Here is a 14,766-nt window from a genome sequence, read left to right as displayed (position 1 = left end):
ATAGAAGAGCATTTAGAAAAATTCAAGGTAATCAGGCAGAGTCAACATGGTTTTGTGGAAGGGAAATCATGTTTAACCAATTTATTGGAGTTCTTTGAGGGAGTTACATGTGCTGTGGATAAAGGGAAATTGGTGGATGTTTTGTTCTTCGATTTCCAGAAGGCATTTGATAAGGTGTCACGTCAAAGGTTATAGCAGAAAATAAAAGCTCATGGTGTAGGGGGTAACATATTGGCAAGGATAGAAGATTGGCTACCTAACAGGAAACAGAGAGTCGGCATAAATGGGTAATTTTCTGGTTGGCAAGATGTAATGAGTGGTGTGCCACAGGGATCTGTGCTGAGACCTCAAACTTTTTACAATTTATGTAAATTACTTAGCTGAAGGTTCCGAAGGTATGGTTGCTAAATTTGCTGATGACACAAAAGTGAGTAGGAAAGTAACTTGTGAAGAGGACATAAGAAGGCTACAAAGGGATATAGATAAGTTAAGTGAGTGGGCAAAGACCTGGCAAATGGAGTATAATGTGGGAAAGTGTGAAATTATCCACTTTGGTAGGAAGAATAAAAAAGCATATTATCTAAATGGTGAGAGACTGCGGAGCTCTGAGATGCAGAGGCATCTGGGTGTGCTAGTGCATGAATCGCAAAAGGTTAATATGCAGGTACAGCACGTAATTAGGAAAGCTAATAGAATGTTATCATTCATCGCGAGGGGAATTGAATACAGAAGTAGGAAGGCTATGCTTCAGCTATACAGGGCATTGGTGGGACCACATCTGGAGTACTGTGTACAAAACTGGTCTCCTTATTTAAGGAAGGATGTAAATGAGTTGGAGGCAGTACAGAGAAGGTTTACTAGACTAATACCTGGAATGGGTGGGTTGTCTTACGAGGAAAGATTAGCCAGGCTAGGCTTGTATCTGCTGGAATTTGAAGAGTAAGAGGCGAGTTGATTGAAACATATAAGATTCTGAGGGGTCTTGACAGGGTGGATGTGGAAAGGATGTTTCCCCTTGTGGGAGAATCTCGAACTAGGGGTCACTGTTTAAAAATAAGGGGTCACCCATTTAAGACAGCGATGAGGAGAAATTTTTTTCTCAGAGGGTCGTAAGTCTTTGGAATTCTCTACCTCAAAAGGCAGTGGAAGCAGAGTCTTTGAATATTTTTAAGGCAGAGGTAGATAGATTCTTGATAAGCAAGGGGGGTGGAAAGTTATCAGGGGTAGGTGGAAATGTGGAGTAATCAGTCAGCCATATACTTATTGAATGGCAGAGTAGGCTCGAGGGGTTGAGTGGCCTACTCCTGTTCCTAATTCATATGTTCGTATGTAAGCTTGATTATCCTTGTGCAAGATCCATTGTTTTCCTTCAAATACCAGAATGGAGAAGTTATGCCTATCGGGAAAGTGTGAACAGGCTGGGGCTCTTTCCCCTAGTAAAGAGATGACTGAAAGATGACCTGGTGGAGGTCTTTCAAATTATCAAATGATCTGATAGGATAGACATAAAGAAGTCTGTCCACCGTCTGCAAGGTATGTCAGGAGTATGATGGAATACTTTCCACTTGCCTGGATGGGTGCAGCTCCAACAACACTCAAGAAATTCGATACCATCCAGGACAAAGCAGCCTGCTTGATTGGCACCCCATCTACAAACATTCACTCCCTCCATCACCGACGCACAGTGGCAGCAGTGTGTACCATCTACAAGATGCACTGCAGCAATGCACCAAGGCTCCTTCGACAGCACCTTCCAAACCCACAACCTCTACCACCTAGAAGGACAAGGGCAGCAGATGCACGGGAATACCACCACCAAGCCACACACCATCCTGACTTGGAACTATATCGACGTTCCTTCACTGTCACTGGGTCAAAATCCTGTAACTCCCTTCATAACAGCACTGTGAGTGCAACTACATCACATGGACTGCAGTGGTTCATGAAGGTGGCTCACCACCACCTTCTCAAGGGCAATGAGGGATGGTCAATAAATGCTGGCCTAGCCAGCAACTCCCACATCCCGTGAAAGAATAAAGAAGTTCTAACGCTTCTAAATACAATGAAATTAAAGAATTTTGAAATGTGAATTGACTCTACAAAGTTGCACAGGAAAGACGTGTTCTAATGTATCAATAAACTTTTAAGTGACGACTAATCTCCGAAAGCCTGTTTTCCTGATCTGTTTTGCAGGCCGCATCTCCCAGCAAAGTCGCCCTTGGGATTTACTGCGGTATGGTAGCTCTCCTTTTTACTGTGATAAAGACGATTAATTATCGGCTTCACCTTATGTTTGAGGAAGGAGAAATAATACATCACAGTGCTCGGACTGCAGCTTCCACAAAGGACAGGGCTGGATCTGGAGCACGGGACAATAGTGAACCAGAACCGATGCCTTCTGTTAGTCCTAGGTAAGTGAGCACAAATTCATAATCTTTGTGAACCAGTTGTCAAGAATGATTCACGTATACTGTCTTAGATATTTACAAGATCAGGATTCATTTTGTTTGTACCATTAGTCATGGCTCAGTGGGTTCAAGACCCAATCAAGAGACTTGAAAACATAATCCAGGTTGACACACTCAGTGCAGTACCGAGGAAGTGCTGCACTGGTGGTGGAGAGGACATCTTTCGAATGAGATGTTAAACTGACGCTCCAACTGCCCTCAGCTGGATTTAAAAGATCCCACGACACTATCGGAAAAAGAAGAGAGTTCTCACCTGTGTCCTGGGGATAATATTTATTCCTCAACTAGAATCTCTAATGCAGATTATATGGTCATTATCACATTACTGTTTGTGGGATCTTGCTGTGTGCAATTTGGCTGCTGTGTTTTTCACATTATAACAGTGACTGCTTTCATTGGCTGTAAAGCAGTTGTGAAAGGTGCTATTTAATGCAAGGCTTTCTTTCTTCGGATGGGGAATTTGTTTTTGCAAATCCAATGCTCCTCCCCTGAAAGTTCTGACTGTGACTAAAGTTATTTTTATTTTATTTAGAGATACAGCACTGAAACAGGTCCTTCGGCCCACTGAGTCTGTGCCGACCATCAACCACCCATCCATACTATTCCTACACTAATCCCACATTCCTACCACATCCCCACCTTCTCTATATTCCCCTACCACCTACCCATACCAGGGGCAATTTATAATGGCCAATTTACCTATCAACCTGCAAGTCTTTGGCTGTGGGAGGAAACCGGAGCACCCGGCGAAAACCCACACGGTTCACAGGGAGAACTTGCAAACTCCGCACAGGCAGTACCCAGAATTGAACCCGGGTCACTGGAGCTGTGAGGCTGCGGTGCTAACCACTGCGCCCTGACTTCATCGGTCCAGTTTCTGGTACTTTGCTCCAAGTGGCCATTCTTAATGAGTTATCTGAGATGTTGAGCATCAGCCAGTTATTTATGCAGAGGCGCAAGAGTAATGATCAGCAATTGCCAACCCTAGCTCATTTCTCTTTCTTTTCCATTCTCTTTGTGGGCACCAATACCAGTTTATGTCCAACCCTTATCCTGATTTGGATCATGCAACTCAGCAGAGATTTGGAATTGAATAGGAACAGGAGGAGGCCATTCAGCCCCTCAAGCCTGTTCCACCATTCAGTTAGATCATGAGTGATCTGTATCTTAACTCTGTTAGGATCCCATTAGAGACTAGTAACTTTTTAAAAAAGAATTCAAACTCCCAGTTATTACTGAATGAATTACGCCACAACATTTCACGTTTAAAAAAAAAGTACTATACAAGAGTTAAAAAGTAAGCACGATGAACAACACTACAATTTGAAATCACTTTTTCTTTAAACTTAAAATCTTAGCAGAACATGAAGACATGTACATTATACTCTAAATCTCAACGGAATGCTCCCTGTTTGACTTTTACTTCCATTCAAAAGTTCCCCTATACATTACAGGATCTTGGCGGTTCATTCACTTCTCCCGAGACCAATCCAAAGTGTACGATAGCTGTTAGGAATTCACTTTGATTTTCCTTATTTTTTTCAGCGATCTTCTGAGATATGAGATTTCCTGGGAATTGTCCCTCTAGAATTTGGCTAGACAAACACTCCATCTCTCTTCAACACCTCATGAATCTGGATTTCTCCAGCCTGAGCATGGGCCTCACTCAAATCAGAAACACCCCTGGTTCCTGATGGCCTCTCTGCTCCTGAGTCCAGCTGCTCCCAAAGCCAACAGCTTCCAAAAAACAACTAACTTTTCTGTGAGAAAGGACAAAGATAAGACATCTGACCAACAGGCATCATCTATCTCCACAGCAATTTGGTACATCTGGGATGTCCCAGATAGTAATTTACCTCAACTCCAAAACATCTCTTTGATTTCGGATACCCACATGAATAATGTGTATTGCTAACAATGACAGGACAATTCTCTCCAGACATACTGGCTTCAGTTCCCTGACTAAACGAGGCCACCTGCTGTTTTATGGCTCTCGCCTCTCTAACTTTGACCCTAAGTACACATGGAACGATCTTTGAAATGTAAATATCTTGGGTGGTCTGGCAATCGTTTGAAATTCAGAATTTCAGTTATCTTGCATCTACACATTTAATTTCCTCAAAACTAAAAGTGACCTCCAAAATATTAATACAAACTATGAACTGGATTATCGTAACAACTCCATCTACCTGCCTTGGTTTTGTAATTTAAATTCCTTTACCTAACAAAAATATAGCAATCTTACTTTTAAAATTTTCAATTGACCACCCAGCCCCAACAGCTTCTTGAGAGGGGGAGTTCCCGATTCCCAATACCCATTATGTGAAGAAGTGTTTCCTGACATCACCTCTGAATGTTCTATTCCAGAAAGCTAGGTGGTGAAAGACAGAACTGCAGCCAATCTTTATACTCTTTTAGAGGCTTTTATTTACAAAGATACACATTACAATTATGCACCTCCTCACCCAACCACCTCAGTTTCAGTCTGTTCCTATTTATAGGGGCACAAGTGAATGCCAGGTCATGTCCAATACCTGCATACAATTAAATGCAATTAATATACAATTAACATTGAATGGCCTAGCTCTCATTTTAAGGTTATACCCACTTGTTCTGGATTCCCCCACCAGAGCAAATTGTTTCTCGCTATCTACCCTGTCAAATCATTTGATCATCTGAAATACCTCGATCAGATCATCCCTTAATTTTCTATACTCGAGGGCCTGCAAGCCTAGTCTGAGCAACCTGGGACTTCTTGGTTTGAATGGCTCTGGTACAGGGTGGTGCCTTTAGCCAGTAGACCACTGGGGAGCAGTCAGACTATTTTTTATTTCAAGCTCCTTTCTGCTGTTGCTCTTCTGTCTGATGCCTCTACTGCATAGCATTCCTGAGTAGAGAAGAAGCAGTGGGTGATCACCTCCCCAGTGACAGTACTGCCTCCAGGAGATCAGTGAGAGCACACTCAGATTAATTTGTTTACCACTTTTACTCTTTAACTCTTCCTGCGCTTAGGGTCTGAGCTTCTTCCGCTGAAGTATGCCTGACATTATGAATTGTAGGTGTGAGCGTGCTTATGTGCTAGACTGCTAGGTGTTCCTTGCATTTAGTGTCAGCTGTGGCTCAGCGAGTAGCACTATGATCTTTGAAACAGAGGTCACGGGTTCAAGTCCCACTCCAGAAAAATTCAGGAAGAAATTCTGACACTCCTAGGCAGTACTGAGAGAGCGCTGCACTGCCAGAGGGGCAGTACTGAGAGAGCGCTGCACTGCCAGAGGGGCAGTACTGAGAGAGCGCTGCACTGTTGGAGGGGCAGTACTGAGACAGCGCTGCCCTGCCAGAGGGGCAGTACTGAGAGAGCGCTGCACTGTTGGAGGGGCAGTACTGATATAGCGCTGCACTGTTGGAGGGGCAGTACTGAGACAGCGCTGCCCTGCCAGAGGGGCAGTACTGAGAGAGCGCTGCACTGTTGGAGGGGCAGTACTGAGACAGCGCTGCCCTGCCAGAGGGGCAGTACTGAGACAGCGCTGCACTATTGGAGGGGCAGTACTGAGAGAGCGCTGCCCTGCCAGAGCGGCAATACTGGAGAGCGCTGCATAGGGGCAGTACTGAGAGAGTGCTGCACTTCAGAGGGGCAGTGCTCGAGAGCGCTGCACAGTCAGAGGCAGTACTGAGAGAATGCTGCACTATTATTGGCAGTGCAGTACTGAGAGAGCGCTGCCCTGTCAGAGGGGGCAGTACTGAGGGAGCGCTGCTCTGTCAGAGGGGGCAGTACTGAGGGAGCACTGCTCTGTCAGAGGGGGCAGTACTGAGGGAGCTCTGCCCTGTCAGAGGGGGCAGTACTGAGGGAGCTCTGCCTTGTCAGAGGGGGCAGTACTGAGGGAGCTCTGCCTTGTCAGAGGGGGCAGTACTGAGAGAGTGCTGCCCTGTTAGAGGGGCAGTACTGAGGGAGCTCTGCCCTGTCAGAGGGGGCAGTACTGAGAGAGCTCTGCTTGGTCAGAGGGGGCAGTACTGAGGGAGCGCTGCTCTGTCAGAGGGGGCAGTACTGAGGGAGCACTGCTCTGTCAGAGGGGGCAGTACTGAGGGAGCTCTGCCCTGTCAGAGGGGGCAGTACTGAGGGAGCTCTGCCTTGTCAGAGGGGGCAGTACTGAGGGAGCTCTGCCTTGTCAGAGGGGGCAGTACTGAGAGAGTGCTGCCCTGTTAGAGGGGCAGTACTGAGGGAGCTCTGCCCTGTCAGAGGGGGCAGTACTGAGAGAGCTCTGCTTGGTCAGAGGGGGCAGTACTGAGAGAATGCTGCACTATTGGAGGGGCAGTACTGAGAGAGCTCTGCCCTGTCAGAGGGGCAGTACTGAGGGAACTGTATCCTGTCAGAGGGGCAGTACTGAGGGAGAGCTGCCCTATCAGAGGGGGAGTACTGAGAGAGCGCTGCCCTGTCAGAGAGGGAGTACTGAGAGAGCGCTGCCCTGTCAGAGAGGGAGTACTGAGAGAGCTCTGCTTGGTCAGAGGGGGCAGTACTGAGAGAATGCTGCACTATTGGAGGGGCAGTACTGAGAGAGCTCTGCCCTGTCAGAGGGGCAGTACTGAGGGAACTGTATCCTGTCAGAGGGGCAGTACTGAGGGAGAGCTGCCCTATCAGAGGGGGAGTACTGAGAGAGCGCTGCCCTGTCAGAGAGGGAGTACTGAGAGAGCGCTGCCCTGTCAGAGAGGGAGTACTGAGAGAGCGCTGCCCTGTCAGAGAGGGAGTACTGAGAGAGCGCTGCCCTGTCAGAGAGGGAGTACTGAGAGAGCGCTGCTCTGTCAGAGGGGGCAGTACTGAGGGAGCACTGCTCTGTCAGAGGGGGCAGTACTGAGGGAGCTCTGCCCTGTCAGAGGGGGCAGTACTGAGAGAGCTCTGCCCTGTCAGAGGGGGCAGTACTGAGAGAGCGCTGCCCTGTCAGAGGGGGCAGTACTGAGGGAGCGCTGCTTTGTCAGAGGGGGCAGTACTGAGGGAGCTCTGCCCTGTCAGAGGGGGAGTACTGAGAGAGCGCTGCCCTGTCAGAGAGGGAGTACTGAGAGAGTGCTGCCCTGTCAGAGGGGGCAGTACTGAGAGAGCTCTGCCCTGTCAGAGGGGGCAGTACTGAGGGAGCACTGCTCTGTCAGAGGGGGCAGTACTGAGGGAGCACTGCTCTGTCAGAGGGGGCAGTACTGAGGGAGCTCTGCCCTGTCAGAGGGGGCAGTACTGAGAGAGCGCTGCCCTGTCAGAGGGGGCAGTACTGAGAGAGCGCTGCCCTGTCAGAGGGGGCAGTACTGAGAGAGCTCTGCCCTGTCAGAGGGGGCAGTACTGAGAGAGCTCTGCCCTGTCAGAGGGGGCAGTACTGAGGGAGCTCTGCCCTGTCAGAGGGGGCAGTACCGAGAGAGCTCTGCCCTGTCAGAGGGGGCAGTACTGAGAGAGCTCTGCCCTGTCAGAGGGGGCAGTACTGAGAGAGCTCTGCCCTGTCAGAGGGGGCAGTACTGAGAGAGCTCTGCCCTGTCAGAAGGGGCAGTACTGAGGGAGCTCTGCTTTGTCAGAGGGGGCAGTACTGAGAGAATGCTGCACTATTGGAGGGGCAGTACTGAGGGAGAGCTGCCCTATCAGAGGGGGAGTACTGAGAGAACACTGCCCTGTCAGAGAGGGAGTACTGTTAGAGCGCTGCCCTGTCAGAGAGGGAGTACTGAGAGAGCTCTGCCCTGTCAGAGAGGGAGTACTGAGAGAGCGCTGCCCTGTCAGAGGGGGCAGTACTGAGGGAGCTCTGCCCTGTCAGAGGGGGCAGTACTGAGAGAGCTCTGCTTGGTCAGACGGGGCAGTACTGAGAGAGCGCTGCCCTGTCAGAGGGGACAGTACTGAGAGCGCTGCCCTGTCAGAGGGGGCAGTACTGAGAGCGCTGCCCTGTCAGAGGGGGCAGTACTGAGAGAGCTCTGCCCTGTCAGAGGGGGCAGTACTGAGAGAGCTCTGCCCTGTCAGAGGGGGCAGTACTGAGAGAGCTCTGCCCTGTCAGAGGGGCAGTACTGAGGGAGCTCTGCCCTGTCAGAGGGGGCAGTACTGAGAGAGCGCTGCCCTGTCAGAGGGGGCAGTACTGAGAGAGCGCTGCCCTGTCAGAGGGGGCAGTACTGAGAGAGCGCTGCCCTGTCAGAGGGGGCAGTACTGAGAGAGCGCTGCCCTGTCAGAGGGGGCAGTACTGAGAGAGCGCTGCCCTGTCAGAGGGGGCAGTACTGAGAGAGCGCTGCCCTGTCAGAGGGGGCAGTACTGAGAGAGCGCTGCCCTGTCAGAGGGGGCAGTACTGAGAGAGCTCTGCCCTGTCAGAGGGGCAGTACTGAGGGAGCTCTGCCCTGTCAGAAGGGGCAGTACTGAGAGAATGCTGCACTATTGGAGGGGCAGTACTGAGAGAGCGCTGCCCTGTCAGAGGGGGAGTACTGAGGGAGCGCTGCCCTGTCAGAGGGGGAGTACTGAGAGAGCGCTGCCCTGTCAGAGGGGGAGTACTGAGGGAGCGCTGCCCTGTCAGAGAGGGAGTACTGAAATTTGGGTGAGCATATTTTGCACATAGATTTTTTTCTACTTAGACATTTTTTTAGTCAAGTAAGTAGGTTATAGAATTGTCTGAATCAGTGAAGGCAGTAAAACAGAACCTGCTGTCCACGTGGATGGATTTCCAGCAGTGAATGCTGAGGTTTGAGGTTATACAACCACATATGAAAGCATTCATTTTTAATCAGTCTTGAGCGACAAGGTTTATAATGCCCTGACGGAAGAGCTGTTCTCTGATTTCTCTGAAAGGAAGGGCCAGTTTTTTTTGTGTAGGAATAGGAGGAGGCCATTCAGCTCCTCAAGCCTGCTCCACCATTCAATTACATCATGGCTGATCTGTACCCTAACTCCATATCCCTTAATGTCCTTGTTTCGCAAAAATCTATGGATCTTAGACTTAAAATTATTAAATGAACTAGTATCTACTGCTTAGAAACATAGAATATAGGAGCAGGAGTAGGCCATTCAGCCCTTCGAGCCTGCTGCGCCATTCATTATGCTCATGGCTCATCATCCAACTCAGTAATCTGTTCCCGCTTTCTCTCCATATCCCTTTCGCCCCAAGAGCTATATCTAACTCCTTCTTGAAAACATACAATGTTTTGGCCTCAACTGCTTTCTGTGGTAGCGAATTACACAGGCTCACCACTCTCTGGATGAAATAATTTCTCCTCATCTCAGTCCTGAAAGGTTTACCCCGTTTCCTTAGACTAGGACCCCTGGTTCTGCCCCACCAGGGGGAACATCCTTCCTGCATCTACCCTGTCAAATCCTGTTAGAATTTTATAGGTTTCTGTGAGATCCCCCCTCTTCTGAACTCCAGCGAATATAATCCTAACCGACTCAATCTCTCCTCATACGTCCCAGGAATCAGTCTGGTAAACCTTCGCTGCACTCCCTCGATAGCAAGAACATCCTTCCTCAGATAAGGAAACCAAAACTGGACACAATATTCCACGTGTGGCCTCACCAAGGCCTTGTATAATTGCAGCAAGACATCCCTGCTCCTGCACTCGAATCCTCTCGCTATGAAGGCCAACATACCATTTGCCTTTTTTACCGCCTGTTGCACCTGCATGCTTAACTTCAGCGACTGGTGTACAAGAACACCCAGGTCTCGTTGCATATTCCCCTCTCTCAGTTTATAGCCATTCAGATAATAATCTGCCTTCCTGTTTTTATCACATTTATCCACATCATACTGCATCTGCCATGCATTTGCCCACTCACTTAACGTGTCCAAATCACCCTGAAGCCTCTCTGCATCCTCCTCACAACTCACCCTCCCACCCAGCTTTGTGTCATCTGCAAATTTGGAGATATTACACTTAGTTCCCTCATCTAAATCATTAATATATATTGTGAATAGTTGTGGTCCTAGCACTGATCCCTGTGGTGCCCCACTAGTCACTGCCTGCCATTCGGAAAAAGACCCGTTTTTTCCTACTCTTTGTTTCCTGTCTGCAAACCAATTTTCTATCCATTGCAATGCACTACCCCCCAATCCCATGCGCTTTAATTTTACATGCTAATCTCTGATGTGGGACTTTGTCGAAAGCCTCCTGAAAGTCCAAATAAACCACATCCACTGGCTCCCCCTCATCAACTCTACTGGTTACATCCTCGAAGAATTCTAGTAGATTTGTCAAGCATGATTTCCCTTTCGTAAATCCATGCTGACTCTGTCTGATTCTACCACTGTTCTCTTCGTGCTCTGCTATAAAATCTTTGATAACGGACTCCAGAATTGTCCCCACTACCGACGTCAGGCTGACTGGTCTATAATTACCTGCTTTCTCTCTACAGCCCTTTTTAAATAGTGGGGTTACATTAGCTACCCTCCAATCTGGAGGAACTGTTCCAGAGTCTATGGAATCTTGGAAGATGACCAGCAATGCATCCACTATTTCTAGGGCCACTTCCTTAAGTACTCTGGGATGCATACCATCAGGCCTTGGGGATTTATTGGCCTTCAATCCCATCAATTTCCCAAACACCATTTCTCTACTAATACTGATTTCCTTCAGTTCCTCCCTCTCACTAAACCCTGTGTTCCCCAACATTTCTGGTATGATATTTGTGTCCTCCTTTGTGAAGACAGAACCAAAGTATGCATTTAGTTGGTCAGCCATTTCTTTGTTCCCCATAATAAATTCCCCTGTTTCTGACTGTAAGGGACCTACGTTTGTCTTCACCAATCTTTTTCTCTTCACATACCTATTGAAACTTTTACAGTCAGTTTTTATGTCCCCCGCAAGCTTGCTCTTGTACTCTATTTCCCCCTTCTTAATCAATCCCTTGGTCCTCCTTTGCTGAATTCTAAACTGCTCCCAATCCCCAGGTCTGTTGTTTTTTCTGGCAAATTTTTATACCTCTTCCTTGGATCTAATGCTATCTCTAATTTCCCTTGTAAGCCATGGTTTGGCTACCTTTCCCGTTTTACTTTTGTGCCTGACAGGAATAAACAATTGTTGCAGTTCATTCTTGTGGGAATGAATGTCACACTTCTACCACCCATTGTGTAAAGAGGTTTTTCCAACTTCTCTGCTGAATGGCCTGGCTCTGATTTTAAGTTTATGTTTCCTTGTCCTAGACTCCTCCACCAGCAGAAAAAGTTTCCCTTTATTGACCTGATCAATTCCTTTCATAATCCTAAAAATCTCAAAACAAATCACCCCTTACCTTTGATATTCCAAGGAATACAAGCCTAGTGTATATAATATTTCCTAATACTCTTAAGTCTTGGAGTCCTGATAACATTCTGATGAATCTACATTGCACACCGCCCAAGGCCAGTATATCCTTTCTAAGGTGCAGTGCCCAGAACTGTCCATGGTACTGCAGATGTGGTCTAATTAGGGCTTTATATAGCTGTAGCAAAACTTCCTCCACTCTATATTCTTTCCCTCTAGCAATAAAGGCTAACATTCCGTCAGTCATTTTGATTATTTTCTGTACGTGACCACTATCTTTTAGTGATTTGTGTACATGGACCCCTAAATCTCTTTGGACCTCCACTGTTTCTAGCTTTTCACCTTTATCGGGCATTTCATTCATTGAGACCGAACACTGGATAAAGGGACTTAACTAATTATTATCTGTGTAGAATACCTAACCATATCTGGAGTGCTTGATCAAGGAGCTTGCTCTTTAGGGAAGATCAGCAGAGCTGTTAACAGCGAGGCTTGTGGTCAAGAAGAGCGGCACAGTGGCTAGCACCGCAGCCTCACAGCTCCAGGGACCTGGGTTCAGTTCTGGGCACTGCCTGTGCGGAGTTTGCAAGTTCTCCCTGTGACCGCGTGGGTTTTCGTCAGGTGCTCTGGTTTCCTCCCACAGCCAAAGACTTGCAGGTTGATAGGTAAATTGGCCATTGTAAATTGCCCCTAGTGTAGGTAGGTGATAGGGAATATGGGATTAATGTAGGGTTAGTATAAATGGGTGGTTGTTGGTCGGCACAGACTCGGTGGGCCGAAGGGCCTGTTTCAGTGCTGTATCTCTAAATAGAATAAAAAATAAATAAAGAAGGGATTGGCAACCCATGCAAACATTTGTGGTTTCAATTCTGTGCCTGTAGACTTTGAATAGGTGGAATGCCCGGCACATGGGGCTTTACAAAGCCACAACTATGAAAATAGGGTGCATTTTGCAGTCAGAATGCACGAGACTCAACAGGCTTATAGTTGCAGGCCCAGGGTTAACCTGAACCCAGAGGATTCACTGAACTTCAATTAAATTATGCTGTGGGGAACTATTAGGAATGTTGCATAGCAAGGTATAGTGGAAATCTGGAACTCTCTGTTTCAAAATGCTTTGGATGCCAGGGGTAAATTCAAATTTCAAGACTGAGATTGATGAATTTTTATTAGGTAAGGGTATTGAAGGATATGGAGCAATGGGTAGTAAATGGAATTGTGATACATGTCAGCCAAGATCTAACTGAATGGCGGAACAGGCTTGAGGGGCTCATCTTCCTGTGTTCTAAATGTATCCATGTGTTTTTGTTTTAAATTATGAAAAATGGGATCAGTCAGTCATCCAAGATAAAAGCTATGTTCACTGACTGGTCCAAGGGAGTTCCCTGAAGTGTGCTCCTTCCTCGCATTGGTATCCGTCTGAGGTCAGTTGTAAGCTGTCTGTTGCTGAGAGTGGTAGTGATGGTGATTGTGAACAACTGTTTGACCAAGACAGTCACTCAAAGGAGGATCTATTACAGTGAGAGGCAACGGTTTACAGCCAAAACAAGATAACAGTGCAGATCCATAAAGCCTTGGGTTTGGTCTCCAGTCTGTGCTGATAGCTGATCTCAGTTGTGGAGTGACTAGGGGCAGTCAGTTCGTCATAGCACTGTTGGCGAGGGCTCTCGAGTCTGATAGTTGTCTAAGAGAAAGAACAAAAAAAGAAAGAACTTGCTTTTCCATAGCAGCTTCCACGACCTCAGGGTGTACAAAGCGTTTCAGTCAGTGAAGTACTTTTGAAGTACAGTCACTGTTGCAATGTAGATAATTGAGTGACAAGTTGTAAGGGCACATTGGGTGATGGCAGTAGTGGCTTTTCTGTAACGCGGGTCACTGTGCTCACATATGATTAATGGCTGATTGGGTGAGGGTATAGGTGGGACTAGACCCAGGAACAGGGTCCATACCTTCAGGAGAGAGGGAGAGAGAATTGGGAGGTGATGGGGGAGGTGGGAGAAGCAGTAAAGAAACCTTTAAAGGGGCTGCATGCTTGCAGCCTATTATGAGGGCTAATGGGGCTACATTTTATGGGCCCCCCCAAGATAGGTTTGGAGGCAGGCAGCGGCCCGTAGAATTGCGATGGGAGGCAGAGGGCCCATCGCCTCCCTGTCGCAATGCAATTTTGTCAGGGGTGGGATAGGCCGACGATGGCCTCTTCCTGCTGCCGCTGGGATTTAACCAGCGGTGAGTGGGGAGCCTCCGCTACGCAGAGAGGTCACCCAGTAAAATGAGGCGACCTCCCTATGGGCTTCGGGGTGGGGGGGCCCCTCTTCCATGGGCAGTCTGTGGCCCACGGAGGGTCCCCACAAGAAAACCTGTAACTCCTTGAAGCCCCTCTGCCCCTGCACTTAACGTACACCCCTCCTCACTGGAGCCTTTCAGACTGGCCCTGGTGACCCCACCTCGATTACCTGAGGTCTGGGTCTCCAGCACTGGGCCTGGGTCCAAGATCTCTGCAGTATCAGCAGTAGCCACCACTCCCAGTGGCACTGCCAACACTGCTGAGCTGCCAGCCCTCTGATTGGCCAGAAGCTCTTGGAGGTGGGATCCCCATCTTTAAAGGGACAGGGATCCTGGCACCGGGCTGTTAATTGGCCCACAGAATTGCTTAGTGGTGGCTCCAGCTGGCCTTTTTGTCCCGGTGCCAGGAGCCCTGCCGTGGGCACAAAATCCTGGAGTGGGAAAGTCGCATGTTTGATCATCTTTTCTACACAGTTCAGGGAGATGCCATTGAAGAGTACTGTGGATACAGTACAAAGAAATACATTCAGCTTTGTTTTATTTTCACATTATATTCTTCAACCAGAGATGACATGAGTATGTTTGTTGTCCAAGAACCATCTCCCAACGAATTCTTTTTTATTTTTTCATTGGATGCGGGTGTGGCTGGCAAGGCCAGTATTTGTTACCCATCCATAATTCCCCCTTTTCTAAAGTATATTAGTAAACCAGATGGGGGTTTGCAACAATCCAGTAGTTTCATGGTCATTATTACTGATAGCTTTTTATTCCAGATTTTGTTTGA

The 14,766-nt window shown here is 47.8% G+C and overlaps 1 protein-coding gene across 1 annotated transcript in view; it reads left to right on the top strand.

Moving 5' to 3' along the window:
- LOC137366750 (pecanex-like protein 1) overlaps window positions 1–14,766 on the top strand; it is a 329,693-nt gene that overhangs the window by 15,851 nt on the left and 299,076 nt on the right. Inside the window, exon 2 of the mRNA XM_068028407.1 lies at window positions 2,194–2,411. Coding sequence (XP_067884508.1) covers window positions 2,194–2,411 — 218 coding nt within the window. The remainder of the gene's footprint in view (window positions 1–2,193; window positions 2,412–14,766) is intronic.

Source organism: Heterodontus francisci, chromosome 3 (assembly GCF_036365525.1).
Source record: "Heterodontus francisci isolate sHetFra1 chromosome 3, sHetFra1.hap1, whole genome shotgun sequence".
Lineage (NCBI taxonomy): Eukaryota > Metazoa > Chordata > Chondrichthyes > Heterodontiformes > Heterodontidae > Heterodontus > Heterodontus francisci.
This window is presented reverse-complemented; position numbering and strand designations above follow the sequence as displayed.